At 38.5% G+C, this 15684-nt stretch overlaps 1 protein-coding gene across 1 annotated transcript in view; it reads left to right on the top strand.

Annotated features, from left to right (window-relative positions):
• LOC309553340 (dual oxidase 1-like) overlaps positions 1 to 15684 on the top strand; it is a 165126-nt gene that overhangs the window by 47666 nt on the left and 101776 nt on the right. The window contains exons 3-9 of the mRNA XM_082254407.1: positions 2952 to 3035; positions 3279 to 3443; positions 7854 to 8041; positions 8390 to 8591; positions 11432 to 11598; positions 12232 to 12292; positions 13373 to 13466. Coding sequence (XP_082110533.1) covers positions 2952 to 3035; positions 3279 to 3443; positions 7854 to 8041; positions 8390 to 8591; positions 11432 to 11598; positions 12232 to 12292; positions 13373 to 13466 — 961 coding nt within the window. The remainder of the gene's footprint in view (positions 1 to 2951; positions 3036 to 3278; positions 3444 to 7853; positions 8042 to 8389; positions 8592 to 11431; positions 11599 to 12231; positions 12293 to 13372; positions 13467 to 15684) is intronic.

Below are 15684 nucleotides of genomic sequence, written 5' to 3'. Positions count from 1 at the left end.
TGGGTTTATTACAATAAGGTATACATATTGGATATGTACTAAAAAGAAAGTCAAGTAGAGCCGAGGTAAGGTAAATCAGCAGAGAATATATGGGCTCGCAGGCCAGGCTTAGTACATATAAACATTTACACTTAACAGAATAAACGTGTGGTCTATTAATTGGCATTCATTTAACGAACATGGTTTGTGCAAAAGAAAGAGAAGAAGAAAGGAAAGGTATTAAGAGAAGGGGGGTAAAGAAAAAGGAAAAAAGGGGGGGTAAACTCCAAAAATTAATGTCCCTGTATGAAAAGGCGGTCAGCTGAAGGATGTGTATATCAAAGTTGGGCTTTAGGGTCTGAGGAGAGGGTCAGACTGGAGCAAGGTATCAGGCTTACTTCGAGGGTGACTTTGCTATAAAATGATATGGATTGTAATGAAGAAACGGATGATTTGGTAATAAGGTTCAACCAATCGGGTGACTAATATGGAGGAAGGGGTAGGGGAAGGTCAAATATAGCCTGATCCTCTTCCCTAAGAGAAAATGTGTGTGTGTGTGTGTGTGGGGGGGGGGGGTGTTGACAGAGAGAGAGAGCAGCCAGCTGCCTTCTCTAGAAAGATCAATGAGTCAGATAACATCAGGGCAGATTGTGTTAGGAGTATATTTGTGAGGGTGGGAGGGAGTGAGATGTGAGGAGGGGTGGTGGGGGCACTGGGGGGGTGCAAGAGGCCAAGAATGTGAAAATGGTGGGGAGTCAGAGTGAGGCAGGTCGAAGTAGGGGGGCAGAGCCTCCATCATACCCTGAACTTACGACCCACGCCCACCCATCTACCCCAGTGGTCCAATAGGGAGAAGCAGATGTGTACCAACAGAGGATGGAATGGTATTAATTTCCAATCTCAGTATTAGGGATCCATTAGGCGGATATATTCAGGGGTGGATATAAATTGGTACCAACATGACCAAGTTTTGATGTGTTTGTGAATGTTGTCATTTGAAACAGCTATTAATTCTTCCATCTCAGCTATTCTGTCAACTCTTCTAAACCATTGGTGTGGGTTTTTCCCCAGAAGACAGGAATACACATTTTAGCTGCGTTGATCATGTGCATGGTCAGCAATTTAAAATAGGAGCGTTCTGCCTTCGGGTTGTGGTGTAGAAGGTATTGTGTGGGTGAGTATTCTAATATGGGCGACTAAATTCTTAAAAGAGTGGCGTGAACTTCCTTCTAGATCATATGGATTATGGGGCAGGACCACCATTTATGAATAAGAGAACCTGGGTCCAAATTGCATCTCCAACAAACATTGGAGATGGATGGTCTAAATTTGTGAAGAAGAGTTGGAACTCTGTACCATTGCGTAAGAATTTTATAACCGTTTTCCTGGGCCGATAAATTGGAGGAGCCTTTAAGGATGGTTTCGAAGGTGTGTTGCCATTGTGCATCTGTGAGGTCTAGTGACAATTCACGTTTCCAAGTTTGACATATTTTGTTCTTCATTGGTTGTTTAGCGGATAGTAAGGGGTATATGGTAGATATTATGTGTATGTGTCTTTGAGGAGAGTTCTCTAAGCAAAGGGATTCAAATGGTGTGAGCTGACGCGACCAGATGTTTTTAAAGATTGCAATTGAGAGAAAGAGGTGTATTTGAAGGTAAGTCCATAGCGGAAAGTTGCGATTTAACAGTTGGGGAGAAAGTTGATTGTGAGTCAGGAGTTCAGCTTTGGAAAATAAATGTTTTGCTAGGATGTGTTTATGTGGCCATGAAGTAGCGAGAAATTGTTTTGACATCCTCGAAGTAAAGTCTGGGTTGTCAACAGGCCAGGTGTTGAAGAGACCGAGAATTTTGAAATCATTGTGTGGAAGCCTCATAAGGTGTGTCCTATCAGTGTGTGATCAGAGAGTGACTGGGGTATATGCTTTGGGGATCACCAGGGTGTAGTGGCTAGAGGCGTTGGAGGGACGAAATCTTCTAACGTAACTCATTGTTTGGTAGCAACATGTACATTCCAATCCACTATTCTAGTGAGTAGACATGCTCTGTGGTAGTTGTGTATGTCTGGTAGGCCTATGCCACCTTTGAAATGGTTAAATATTTATATCAACCATATATTTATATAAATATGATATGAATAAATATAAAAGATTTTATATGTAAGTAAAGGAATGTTTAATTTTGTTTTAGAGATACATTTGCTGTGTAACTTCTGTGTTACAAGGTTTGATCCTCTGTCAAGTTTTTGTTACTGTGGCTTATATTTCCCTGAACTGCCTGTTCCAATAACAAGATTATCACTGGGCCAGGAAGTAAGGAAGAAGCTCTCTAGCAGAGTCACAGCAGCAATAAAGTCATGATTTTTAGGAGAGTGGAAAAAAGTTAGAACATTTATTAGCTTCTGGTTGCTAATACATTTGCTATGATTTCCTATATCAACAGGAAGGAGCGTTAGGGAAAATGTTTCCAATGGGCCAATAGACAGCCATAAAACATGGCAGAGGTCCTAGAACGTTCAACTGTATACAAATTGAAAAAAATATTTTGGTGTCAGTTACATTTTAAGTTATTCCATTTAGTTTTTAGGAGAAAATAATATGACTTTTTCCAATTAGCGTTTATAAGACTGTATGGTCATTTAAAACCTTCTACAACTTGTTCTGTTCCTAAAATTTCACTGCATGTGCAATAAATACTGTATTTACCACACGTCATCTAAAAACACTGCTGTGTTGTAAGCAATCACTGAACATTTGCCAGTTTGATCTTTTTCAGCATCACAATTTGCACTTTTTTAAAAGTGGGGAATGCTGTTGATAAATGTGTGGTGAGTGGAATTGGATTTGGCAAAGTTACATTATGGACCAAAAAGCAAAATTTTTGGTATATACAACGTTAGACCAAAAATTGGCAGCATAAAGTGAGGTGTCCTATTTCAATATATACTACCTAATTCCTTTTTTTTTACTAACTAGATGCACAAAAAAACATTAACTGGGAGATTCAACGCTTTGATGGCTGGTTTAACAATCTTGTTCAACATAGGAGATGCTCTGCAGGTAAAGTAATGTTTAGATTTCATATTAAAGATTAATTATATAAACAAATTAAATTCAAGTGGAATTTTCCATGAAACATCTAATTTTTATATATGGGTATTAAAAAAAAAAAAAAAACAATGGTGCTTGTCATACTACTTTGGAAATGCAGAATGTGAGGTTACACAGAAAGAATTCCATTTCTATGTGCTGCAATTGAAGAAATTTTTGGCTGTAATTTATTGTTTGACATTTCAAATTTAGGTTCTAGACTGATGCGCCTTATGCCCCCTGCCTATTCTGATGGAGTCTATCAAGCTATGCAAGAACCACATCTACCCAACCCAAGAAAACTCAGCAACGTAGCTATGAAAGGAGACTCTGGTCAATCTTCTCAGCGGAACCGGACAGTCCTGGGGGTGTTTTTCGGTAGTAATACACACATGAAGGATTTGCTTTACATTCCAAAATATAAATGAAGTAATTTATATACATTTGTGATCTTTCCCTATGGCACCATAGCATATGGAGAGTAACTAGTGAGCCTTCTACCATTGAAGCTGATGTTTGAAAACTGGAGGAAGGTTTTTCTCCAAAGAGACCATTCCAACCAGCAGTAGGATGTCCAACATTCTTTTTTCCTCATATTTTACAAGCATGCATGTCTCTCTCTCTATATATATATAATGTAGAAGCACTCTGTGCTACTTTAAAGTGAACCAGTACCAAAACTAGGGGCAGTAAAGCATTTATATATTCTTAACAAGCAGTTAAAGAGATTTACAACCAGCCCTCACTGACCTCTGTAGGATCTGTCACAGTTTGGAAACTTACCTTCAGTTTTACAAAATAGGCAGCTTTTTTCCCCGTTATCTTCTCTGGCAACAGGGACCTGGCAGACTGCAATCCTTCTAATACAAACCAACATCAGCTTCTATAAGCTGTTACAAGCTGACTAAAACCCAATTACTCCACAGTACCTGCAGCTACAAAGGACATAAATGGCTGCTCTGTAGGATCTGTCACAGTTTGGAAACTTACCTTCAGTTTTACAAAATAGGCAGCTTTTTTTCCCCGTTATCTTCTCTGGCAACAGGGACCTGGCAGACTGCAATCCTTCTAATACAAACCAACATCAGCTTCTATAAGCTGTTACAAGCTGACTAAAACCCAATTACTCCACAGTACCTGAAGCTACAAAGGACATAAATGGCTTATTTTAATACTCTTTTATAGCTGCTTGATAAAAATACTTGAATATCTATCGTCTGGGCACAGGTATGCTTAAAAGTTCCTAGTACGTGTTCTGACTTCATACCCCTTGTTCTGGGCTCCAGTGTGTTCCCCATATTCCACATCCAGAATTCTTCCTTCAGGATGTCTCCTCTGCACACCAACCAGCATCCTTTCTCCCCAGATTTGGGTCCTATGATTAGGACCCACATGGATGAAATGCATTGGGGCGGGGGTGGATTCTTCTATGGGTGGGGAACTGAGTGAGCTTAAGCCAATTCTCATTGTCTTTTACTATTTTAGCTTTGCAGTCTGCTGAGCTTTTGTCCGGGTGACAATTTTCTGTAGTCTGACCAAGCTCAGAGATGCACATGAGTCAAGTGTTAAGTAGGGGGGAATTCTGCATGTGGCACATGGGAATACACCTGAGCAGAAACTGGGATGCACACTGGGGCTATAGGACTGGTGAGATCAAGGATTGAACTGGTGCTGAAATAGGGACTAGGAATTCAAAACAGGGACAAGGAACTTGGAACAGAGACTAGAAACTGGGGCCTGCAGCTAGGAATGCTAACTTTTGCTAGGGCAAAGATTGCTAATTTAATCACAGCTTATAGTGGTGCTAATTGACAGACTTCCTGGGAAGTTGCTATATAAAATCTTTGTACACTTGTCTGTGGGATGTCAGGTAACAGAAGTGCTTTGCATGTAGAGCTGTGGGACTACAGGAATAAAGTCAAACTTGCATACCTGAATAATAAGTAACAGGTCAGCCTTGCTTGTCTGTAGAACTACAGGTGGTTACAGCTGATCTGTGACACAATGTATAAAAGGGAACTGTTTCTCCTCTCAAAGGACTTGTAATTCCATGTAGCCAATTTTTAGAATCAATCAGCACATGAGTGTTATCAGCACATGAGCGCTGCAGCAGAGACTAACTAGTTCTTAGTGTGGGCTCTCCCTCTCACGGTCTAAATGCTGCAATATAGAGAATGAAATCAAATATTGGTATGTACACTAATTGAATTTAGTCACAGCTGATCTGTGACACAATGTATAAAAGGGAACTGTTTCTCCTCTCAAAGGACTTGTAATTCCGTGTAGCCAATTTTTAGAATCAATCAGCACATGAGTGTTATCAGCACATGAGCGCTGCAGCAGAGACTAACTAGTTCTTAGTGTGGGCTCTCCCTCTCACGGTCTAAATGCTGCAATATAGAGAATGAAATCAAATATTGGTATGTACACTAATTGAATTTAAAACACATTTGTCCACTTTTAACCTTATAGAAACATTACACTATCTGCCTCAGTTTCATTACTTAAAAATACAATGTATTTCACTATTTTTTGTGTTATATGTTATTCAGATAATTTACAGTAAAATGAGGTCTCCAGACGTTTATTAGGCCTCATGTACACACAGCCTTAGTTGACCACTGGCCTTAGGAAAAAGCAAAATCAAGGCAAAACTGCACCGCAATTTTGCAGCGTTTTGCAGCCAGCGGTCAACACATTCGGAGGAATCACATTCAGGGGAGGGAGGTTGAGGAAGGTTGAACCTCCCCTAACCGCAGCAGCTCTTAAACGATCCTAAAAGCCTATGTATATATGGATACATAGGCTTTTATGGAGTTGAGTTTAGGAGCTATGGCAAAAAATGGCAACAGCTCCTAAACTCAAGTTTAGCAGCTGTAGTGTACATGCGACCCTAAACAGTTAGAAAAAAACACATATTTTTTAACATTTTAATATTTATGGTGTATGTGAGTACAATAATAATGTATAATAACGATGATAATATTAATAGTGTTAGGTATATTCACAACAAGATTTGTTTTTTTTTGCATTTCTGTTAATGAACATAATGTAATTGTTTTAGGGTGTGCTTTGAGTTGCCATATAAGAAAACAGTGATGCAACCGTGGAAGAATTCTTTGATGTATTCAGTGCATGTAAAGGCAGAGGATAAATACCAGGATTTGTAGTCAGTCAGTAAAACGTATGAAAGGAACAATTGACACATGTTTCACTTTTAAATAAAACACTCTAACAAGCCAACAAATCCTGGGAATACAAAACAGTCTCTCTCTCTTTTAGAAGAAAGCTACACATAGACCATCAGATGATTATTGACTGATTCTGCTACAGCATGACACATGTTACGGGTAAAAAAAACACTAAATTGAGCTCCTACTATGCAGTGGTGCATGACCACAATTTCATCTCCCCTCAGTATCTGGGCGTTTTGTAACATACTGTAATTAAAGTGAACCCAACAAAGTTTTTTTTTTTTTTTTTTTATTAATTTTGCTAAATATTACAAAACACAGAGACAATGGGGTGATACAACCAAGCCCACGCAGGTTTAACTAACAGAGATACATATGAACACACATAACTTAGTATCCTATATCAAACAGCTATTAGTAGACATAAGAAGAGAACATAAGGTGCATGGCTCAAGCACAGGGATAAATAATAAACAGGAGCCTCCATACCCTTTTGGGAACTCACATTTCCCAGAGTAATATAATCAGTACTCTATAGATCTAATGAAGTGGCTGCGGAGATGTTATCTAACCAACATGACCAAACTTTATAAAACGTATTAGGACAATCAACCTCTATTTAGGTAGTTATCTTGAAACAGGGGCAAATTGTAACTAACCAACTTCATCCAACAATGGACTGAGGGAGGAGAGGACTTTTTCCTGCATGATGTAATAGCATTTCAGGCATACAATAGTAACAATCTTAGGAGAGTTCTCAGGGCTAGTTCCTCTACCAAACCCAGCAAGCAGAACTTAGGTGTTAGAGCAATAGGGACATGTACCAAATAATTAATAACATCAAGCACACTGCCAGTACGATACAATTTCTGGGCACAAACAAAATATATTAATTTAATCTCCTAGGAAATGAGTGCTCCTCCAAGAAGAGGAGGAGATGTTGACATCCAATATTTGGAGCATATGCAATGTGAAATAAGCTCTATGAGTAATTTTAAATTAAACCAATTTATCCCTGGCAGACACTGTCTGAGTGAAAGGGAATTCCCATAACTCCAACCTAATAAGGTTAAGCTTACTTGTGTACCCAGCAGTAGCAGGGTCCTTTTTCTTGTCCTCATTCTGGGAAAACTATCCTAATGCAGGCTCTCAGGATATGTTTACATTTAGATCCATTCATGGTAATATTACCATCTCAGATCAAGTGTGTTTCTGATTTTACAGATGTCAAAAATAATCTGCAGTTGGCATACCAGCTTACAGAAATAACCAGATTTAATAATATGGGGGAGATTGAACCAGGAAACCGCTAACACATTACAATTCTATTTGCTAGTAAATAAAAAAAAAAAAAAACCTTCAGCCAATAAAATACAATACCAATGTAGTAGTAAGAAAACAATCAGTACTATGATGTAATGAATAAAGCATTAATATACACAGCTTGAAGTTCTGCTTGAAATAGGCAGCGTCACTGACAATTGAGGGATTTTAGGTTACTGGGACACTACAATACTGTTATTATTATTTCACAATTAGAGGAGAGTGTAATCCTATACACATAATCATATGATTATAAAATATCTATTTACAGGTTATCATGTAATGTCTGAAATATTTAGCATAGAGGACTTGGGATGTCCAATGGAGTTTTTAAATATAAAAATACCAGCTGGAGATGATGTATTTGATCCAGAAAACACGGGCAATGTGGTTCTTCCATTTCAGAGAAGTAAATGGTGTAAGCAGAGTGGCAGTAGTCCAAATAACCCAAGATACCAGGTACATATGAACAGAGGACACAGGCCAGATGTATATCACTTTTCCCACACAATGTGGGAAATCTATCTATTTATCTATCTATCTATCTATCTATCTATCTATCTATCTATCTATCTATCTATCTATCTATCTATCTATCTATCTATCTATCTATCTATCTATCTATCTATCTATCTATCTATCTATCTATCTATCTATCTATCTACAAAATCTTTTTGTACAATGTATATTGATCCAAATGTTTGCAAAATACCTTGCACCTAGTAATAAACTATTCGTTTTATAGCCTTATTTGCAGTAACTATCTATACCATGAAAGGTTGATTACCCATGGTTTTTTTTTTTCAGATAAATTCAGTGACGGCATGGATTGATGGTAGCTCTATATATGGTAACTCTCACTCCTGGTGTGATGCTTTGAGAACTTTTACTGGTGGAAGACTGGCATCTGGATCAGATTTACTATTTCCAAGAGAAGCCGATGACATGCTTATTATGTGGAGGCCTGCTCACTTTACTGAAGAAAGTAAAAACTCTGGAACAATTTATGGTAATGTAGTAATCAAGATCTGTTCAATAAAATGTAGTATATAGCTATAGGCCACTGATCCCAAATCCTTTCAGTAATTGGTGTACTTGGTGAAGCATGCTTACTGTGCTGCTGCTTATTATAGAAATGCTAGATGCCTGGCTGATTCAATAGATTCAGTGTTTTTCGAGTCTTTGAAACAGAACAACAATGCAGATTAGGAATCCTAGGTGTATATATTTTCTGTGTCAATGGAAAAAAAGTTATGGAAGCCAGAGACAGCCAAAAAAAAAGGAAAGAACTCAGCAATGAGGGCCACGATTCTCTTAGTATCGGTTTCCTTTTAGGTGCCTACAGACACAAAATAATCTTTACCTAATACAAGCAGTCCCAGAGTTAAAAACACCCTACTTACAAACAGAGGGATACAACAGGAAGTAAGAAGAAATCCACCCCTAGGAAGGGAAATTCACTCTTGTAAGAGTTGTCATGGGAAAAAGGTGACTCTACTGAAACTTAATCACTAATCCTTGTTTCCACAACAACCGAAAATGTTCAAAATCCAATTGTCACAGGGACAGAAAGGGAGGAGACATCTTCTAAACGAGGGCACAGACAGCAAAACAAACATTGCAGGGGCAGTAACCCTTCCCTATGCTATCCACAAAACGTAAAAATAATTTTTTTGGCTGGAGTTACACTAAAATAATGTACCTGTTCCAACTTACATACAAATTCAAATTAGGAACAAACCTGCAAGCCTATCTTGTTTGTAACCCAGGGAGTGCCTGTAATTAGTTGCATACATTTATATGCCTATATAAACTTTCTGTGATCCACCCAGACATCACCTGACAGACCGTTCTGCAGAGAAGTATTGAATGGCTGGATTGCATTTAATGGTAATTGTCCCTTATAAACCTCCACCAGAGCTGATTTCTCAGTGCTCCCCCTCTATAGGCATACACATGTACAGATCAGCTAATGCAAACGAGTAAGTTTATGGAAATATCTTTTTTTTAAAAAATGGTAAATGCATGTTTTTTTTTTAACATTTTAGCTTTGGATGATTAGAGTGTATCATGCAGTTGTTACTGACAGCCCATTCAAGAGCTGCCTTTTTATACATTACATTTCACTGCAACCTTTAAAAAAAGTAAAAACTTACGGTTTGCTTTAAGCCAAACTATAGTGTAAAAGTTTATAAATCACTTCTACAGCTAAATGCCTCCACAAACAGCTTTAAGCTCACTGCACCCTTTAAAAAAAAGTAAAAACTTAAGATCTGCTTTAAGCCAAACTATAATGTAAAAGTTTAAAAATCACCCCACGGCTAAATGCCTTCACAAATAGCTTAAAGGCATCTGCACAGTATGTTATTTAAAGGATTTATGTATACTCAGTGTTCCCTTTATCTGCTATAGAGCATTTTTTTTACAACAATTTGCCTATTGAGCTTAAAAATGGCTGACATTTAGTTTCAAATCTCCTGCCCTCATAGATTTCAATGCGATTTGATGTCAAGTTCAGGTTTTGTGAACTTCGCACATTGGAAGCAAACCAAACCCAGGCACACTTGTTCATTCCTAGTCTTTACATAATAGTCTCAGTGAAAATTACTCTCTGTTTATATGTTTTTTCATATTTACTACATAATAAACAATTTTTCAGATAATACTTTCTGGTCCAACATTTATATATTATATTTGGAACCTGGTTAAATCAGTATTTGCAATTACTGGTAGTTATGTACATCAATAAAAATTCTAAAAAAAGGTTGTTTCTCTCTATTTTCTTTCATATGTTCTCCTTATATACAGGTGCATCTCATAAAATAAGAATACATTCAAAAAGTTAATTCATTTCAGTAATTCAATTCAAAAAGTAAAAATCATATATTTTTATATAGATGCGTTACACAAAGAGTGATATATTTCAAGCATTTCTTTTAATTTTGATGATTATGGCTTACGACTAGTGAAAACCCAAAATTCAGTATCTCAGAAAATTGGATAAGACCAATAAAAAAAAAGTTTTTTAATACAGAAATGTTGGCTTACTGAAAAGTATGTCCTTGTACAGTATAGTATGAACTCAATACTTGGTCAGAGCTCCTTTTGCATGAATTACTGCATCAATGCGGCGAGGTATGGAGGCAATCTGTCTGTGGCACTGCTGAAGTATTATGGAAGCCCAGGTTGCTTTGATAGTGGCCTTCAGTTCATCTGCATTATTGTGTCTGGTGTCTCTCTTCCCTATCTTTCTCTTGACAATACCCCACATATTCTCTCTGGGGTTTTGGTCAGGCGAGTTTGCTGGCAATTCAAGCCCAGTGATACCATGAACATTAAACCAGGTATTGGTACTTTTGGCAGTTTGAGCAGGTGCCAAGTTCTACTGGAAAATAAAATGAGCATCTCTATAAAGCTGGTCAGCAGATGGAAGCATGTAGTGCTCTAGAATTTCCTGGTAGAGGGTTGCGCTCACTTTGGACTTGATATAACGCAGTGGACCAACACCAGTAGATGACGTCTGCACCCCCATGAATATTAAATTTGGAGTTGCAGTCAATGCATCTCAACTTACATGAATTAGACTGCCTGCATGCAGATTCACGGAACATCTGTGCATCCTGTGTAGGCAAGCATGGCCCCTTACACAGGTGTATGCCTTAGTACACCCATGTGAAAGAGTCCTTAGAGTCACTGAACAAACATTCAGATTTACAAAGTGAACTCCTAATTTTTGTACTTGTTCTAAGACAATGGAGCCTCACCTCACCTTATTCACTGAATTGAATGTGTATGAATGTACATTCACTTTGTTAAGTAAACTTACTTATACTACTGAAATTATTTTAGGTTTTGGTAATGCCAGAGCAAATGAAAATCCCTTTCTTCAAGCGGAAAGCATAGTCTGGTTTCGATATCATAACTACTTAGCCGACGAATTTGCTAAAATCCATCCTCAGTGGTCAGACGAAGACTTGTTTCATCATGCCAGGAAATGGGTAATCGCCACTTACCAGGTAATTATAGTTGAAAGCTATTATATGGTCAAGAAAAAACAATTAAAACAAGAGCTATAATTCTATTGTTACTACAGCCGTCAGCTACCTTTAGGTGAAATTCATCAGAAAATGCTGCCTAAATATTGCAGAGCCATTTTCATTTGAGGGGACTGGTCATATGAGCTGGCTAGCTGGGCACTAAGTGACCCACCCCCTCAATGCCTCGTAGTGCTGCATACATCACCTAGGCTGCCCTGTAGACTTTCTCTACCTTTACAGCTGGAAACTGAGACACAGGGTTTCAAAACAGCATGGGAGGGGTTAAAAAGAAAATAAGTTAAAAATAGGGGTGATGGTGCAGAAGGGTGGGGGAACCTTTTCAGAAATATTGAAATATGCTGGGAGATGGGCATTAAAATAACAATTGTGTTTTGTCACAAACCAAAATTAGGCTTTTTGCCTTGTACATGCATTGGGACTGCATTGACCAATATAGCTTAATGCAAGTGGAATGAAATACCCCTAAATATGAGCTCCAAGTAGCTAACAAACGGTACAGGGTTTATGTTACTGAATCTCTTGCATTAGCCATAACTATGTTACTTCTAGATTTTCTTACTTAGATCTAAAAGATACTTTGTTTTTTTCCAGAATATTGTAATGTATGAATGGCTGCCCATCTTTCTTCAAAAACAAGTATTGCCTTACCAGGGTAAGAATCTTAGGAAAATCATAGTAAGGGCCCATGTCGATTGGCTATTTGCTTCAAATGGGTCTTGCATTTATATACAAATCTATGAATATGCAGAAACCGCATAAAGCAGGTCAAAAGCACCTGTCAATGAATTCTGAATGATCCCAGAAATGTCTCAGACTGATGTCCAACTGATGACATTGACACAAGCCCAAAGCCTGTTGACACAGACCCTGAATAGTTAAATTAAAACCAGATGATCTCAAATGAAAAGAAGCACCACTCGCATGCCCCATTATATTCCTCAGGCTTATGCAATTGCTGCTGCCCGGTGGTGGTTCAGCTAGCAAGGCTTGTCAAGCCCATTGATAAGTCTACAACAAAATGGCATGTCCCCACACTCTGTGGATTTGCAACAAAATCACAAATGAATTAAATGGCTTCAGCCTTGTCTCCACCATTGGGAGATCTCGAATACTTTTCACCTGTTTGATCCATTTGTAATTGTGGTGCACATCAACAAAGTGCGGGAACACCCCATATTGTAGTAGACAGAACATTTAGGAATTATAAAAAATACTGAACTATACAAGTACTCTTTATAGAAGAAAATGAAAAGTGTAATTTTCTGCATCAAACCACCATGAACACATTTACTGAAAGCTACAATTTTTGATCTTCTATTTAGCAAACAGTAAGAAAAGATACATTTCTGTAAATGTAGACATGTGTGTCCATAGAAAATGACCCATGAGACATAAAGGTGCAATTTAGCACAATAGTAAATAATAATTGTAAGACAGAAAATGAAATGTAAAGTTCAAATACAAAGTATAAAAAAAAAAGTTTTACTAAAAGCAGGTAAAATCAAATTTACCCACAAAATAGCCAAAATAGCCACTTTATCTTAAGAAAACTATATTGGTTACAATGAAAATGACATGTGTCAATAGTTGTTGGTTCGATTTGCAAATATTTAGTAGCAAGGAGAAAGTGTATTGATTTGTGTGTGCAAGATATTCAGTGCAGATCAGATCAATTTATGGCACCTATACAAACAAGTTGGTACTGTGATAATTACTGTTCTGTTCTTTAAAGGATATCACCAACATGTGGACTCCAGCATAAGCAATGAATTTCAAATTGTTGCTCAGTTCATATCATCCTTGGTTCCATCAGGAGTTTATGCCAGGTAAATATTAATTATCAAAGATCATTACTAAAATAAAAGAGAATATTCAAGCTTTTCAAACCCCTGATACAGAGGCTAATGGTGTACAATCATTTTTACATGTCCTTAATCATGTGTTTAAGTGAGATAACAAGTAAATATTTGCGAGGTGCATCCTATGTGTAGATCAGTTTGGGTCAGATTCCTGGTAATACTCTCTCTTGTTTTACTTGTTTGCCTATTTTTTAAAAGCTAAACCAAAACTACAAATGATATATTATTTGAAATGTGTATGTGTGTGTAAATATATATATATCTATCTATATCTATATCTATATCTATATCTATATATAGATATATAGCTGTATAGATATATCTATATTTCCTGGCTCTGCATCATGCCATCAGACTGCGGGTCAACTCCACCCTTTGACCCCCATAGGACATCTCTGAAATAGCATAAAAGGCAGCCAGTACCTGGTGGAGGTTTTCTTTTTTCGTCCTCACTCCGGACACTATAAGCTGGACGTGATGTCACCCCAGTATGCTCAGATGGGAGCTTCAGTATTGTCTTCTGCTTTATCAAAATATTACATTTCTTGCAGCAGCACCTGGTGTTTGTAATTTATTCTTCCCACCCTGTGTTTTGGCTAATTAAGTCCCGTAGTCTGATGGCATGACGCAGAGCCAGGAAAATGGAAAATGGTTACCAATACTTACCATAATTTTCCTTTCCTGGCTCTGCGTCATGCCAGCACAAACCCTCCCTGGTTCTTCACAAGCTCTTACAGAACACCTCTACCAGGTACTGCCTGCCTTTTATGCTATTTCAGGGATGTCCTATGGGGGTCAAGGGGCGGAGTTGACCCATAGTCTGATGGCATGAAGCATAGCCAGGAAAGGAAAATTACAGTAAGTATTGGAAACAATTTTCCATTATATCTATAGATAGATATATACACTGCTCAAAAAAATTGAAGGAACACTTTTTAATCAGAGTCAATTAAACTCCTGGAATATTGATCTGGTCAGTTAAGTAGTAGAGGGGGTTGTTTCAGCTGCTTTGGTTTTAATGAAATTAACAATAGGTGCACTAGATAGGCAACAATATGACAACCCCCAAACAGGAATGGTTTTACAGATGGAGGCCACTGACATTTTTTTTCCCTACTCATCTTTTCTGACTGTTTTTCATTAGTTTTGCATTTGGCTAGAGTCAGTGTCTCTACTGGTAGCATGAGGCGATACCTGAACACTATAGAGGTTAGCACAGGCAGTCCAACTCCTCCAGAATGGCACATCAATAAGTGCCATTGCCAGAAGGTTTGCTGTGTCTCCCAGGACAGTCTCAAGACCATGGAGAAGATTCCAGGAAACAGGCAATTACTCTAGGAGAGCTGGACAGGGCCATAGAAGGTCCTTAACACATCAGCAAGATTGGTATGTGCTCCTTTGTGCAAGGAGGAACAGGATGAGCACTGCCGGAGCCCTACAACATGACCTTCAGCAGGCCACTGGTGTGAATGTCTCTGACCAAACAATCAGAAACACACTTCATGAGGATTGCCTGAGAGCCCAGTGTCCTCTAGTGGGCCCTGTGCTTACTGCCTGGCACTGTGGAGTTCAATTGGCATTTGCCATTGAACACCAGAATTGACAGGTCCGCCACTGGCGCTTTGTGCTTTTCACAGATGAGAGCAGGTTCACTTTAAGCACATGTGGCAGACGTGAAAGGGTCTGGAGACCAGTTGGGTTGTGGGTCAGTGAAGGTCCATGGAGGGACACACAGACCTATACAGGCTAGACAATGGCACCCTGACTGTCATTAGGTATAGGGATGAAATCCGTGGAACCATTGTCACTGGTGCAATGAGTCTTGGGTTCCTCCTGGTGCACGAAAATGCCCGGCATCATGTGGTGAGAGTATGTAGCCAGTTCCTGGAGGATGAAGGAATTGATACCACTGAATGGCCTTCACACTCTCCTGACTTAAATCCAATAGAGCACCTCTGGGACATTATGTTATGGTCCATCTGACGCTGTCAAGTTGAACCTCAGTCTGTTCAGGAGCTCAGTGATGCCCTGGTCCAGATCTGGGAGGAAATACCCTAGAACACCATCCATCATCTCATTAGGAGTATGCCCCGTTGTTGTCAATCATGCATACAAGCAGGTGGGGGGCCATACAAACTACTGAGTATCATTTTGAGTTGCTGCAATGAAATTTTAGCAAAATGGA

This window comes from Pelophylax lessonae (genome assembly GCF_965119305.1).
Source record: "Pelophylax lessonae genome assembly, chromosome: 4".
In the NCBI taxonomy this organism is placed as follows: domain Eukaryota; kingdom Metazoa; phylum Chordata; class Amphibia; order Anura; family Ranidae; genus Pelophylax; species Pelophylax lessonae.
This window is presented reverse-complemented; position numbering and strand designations above follow the sequence as displayed.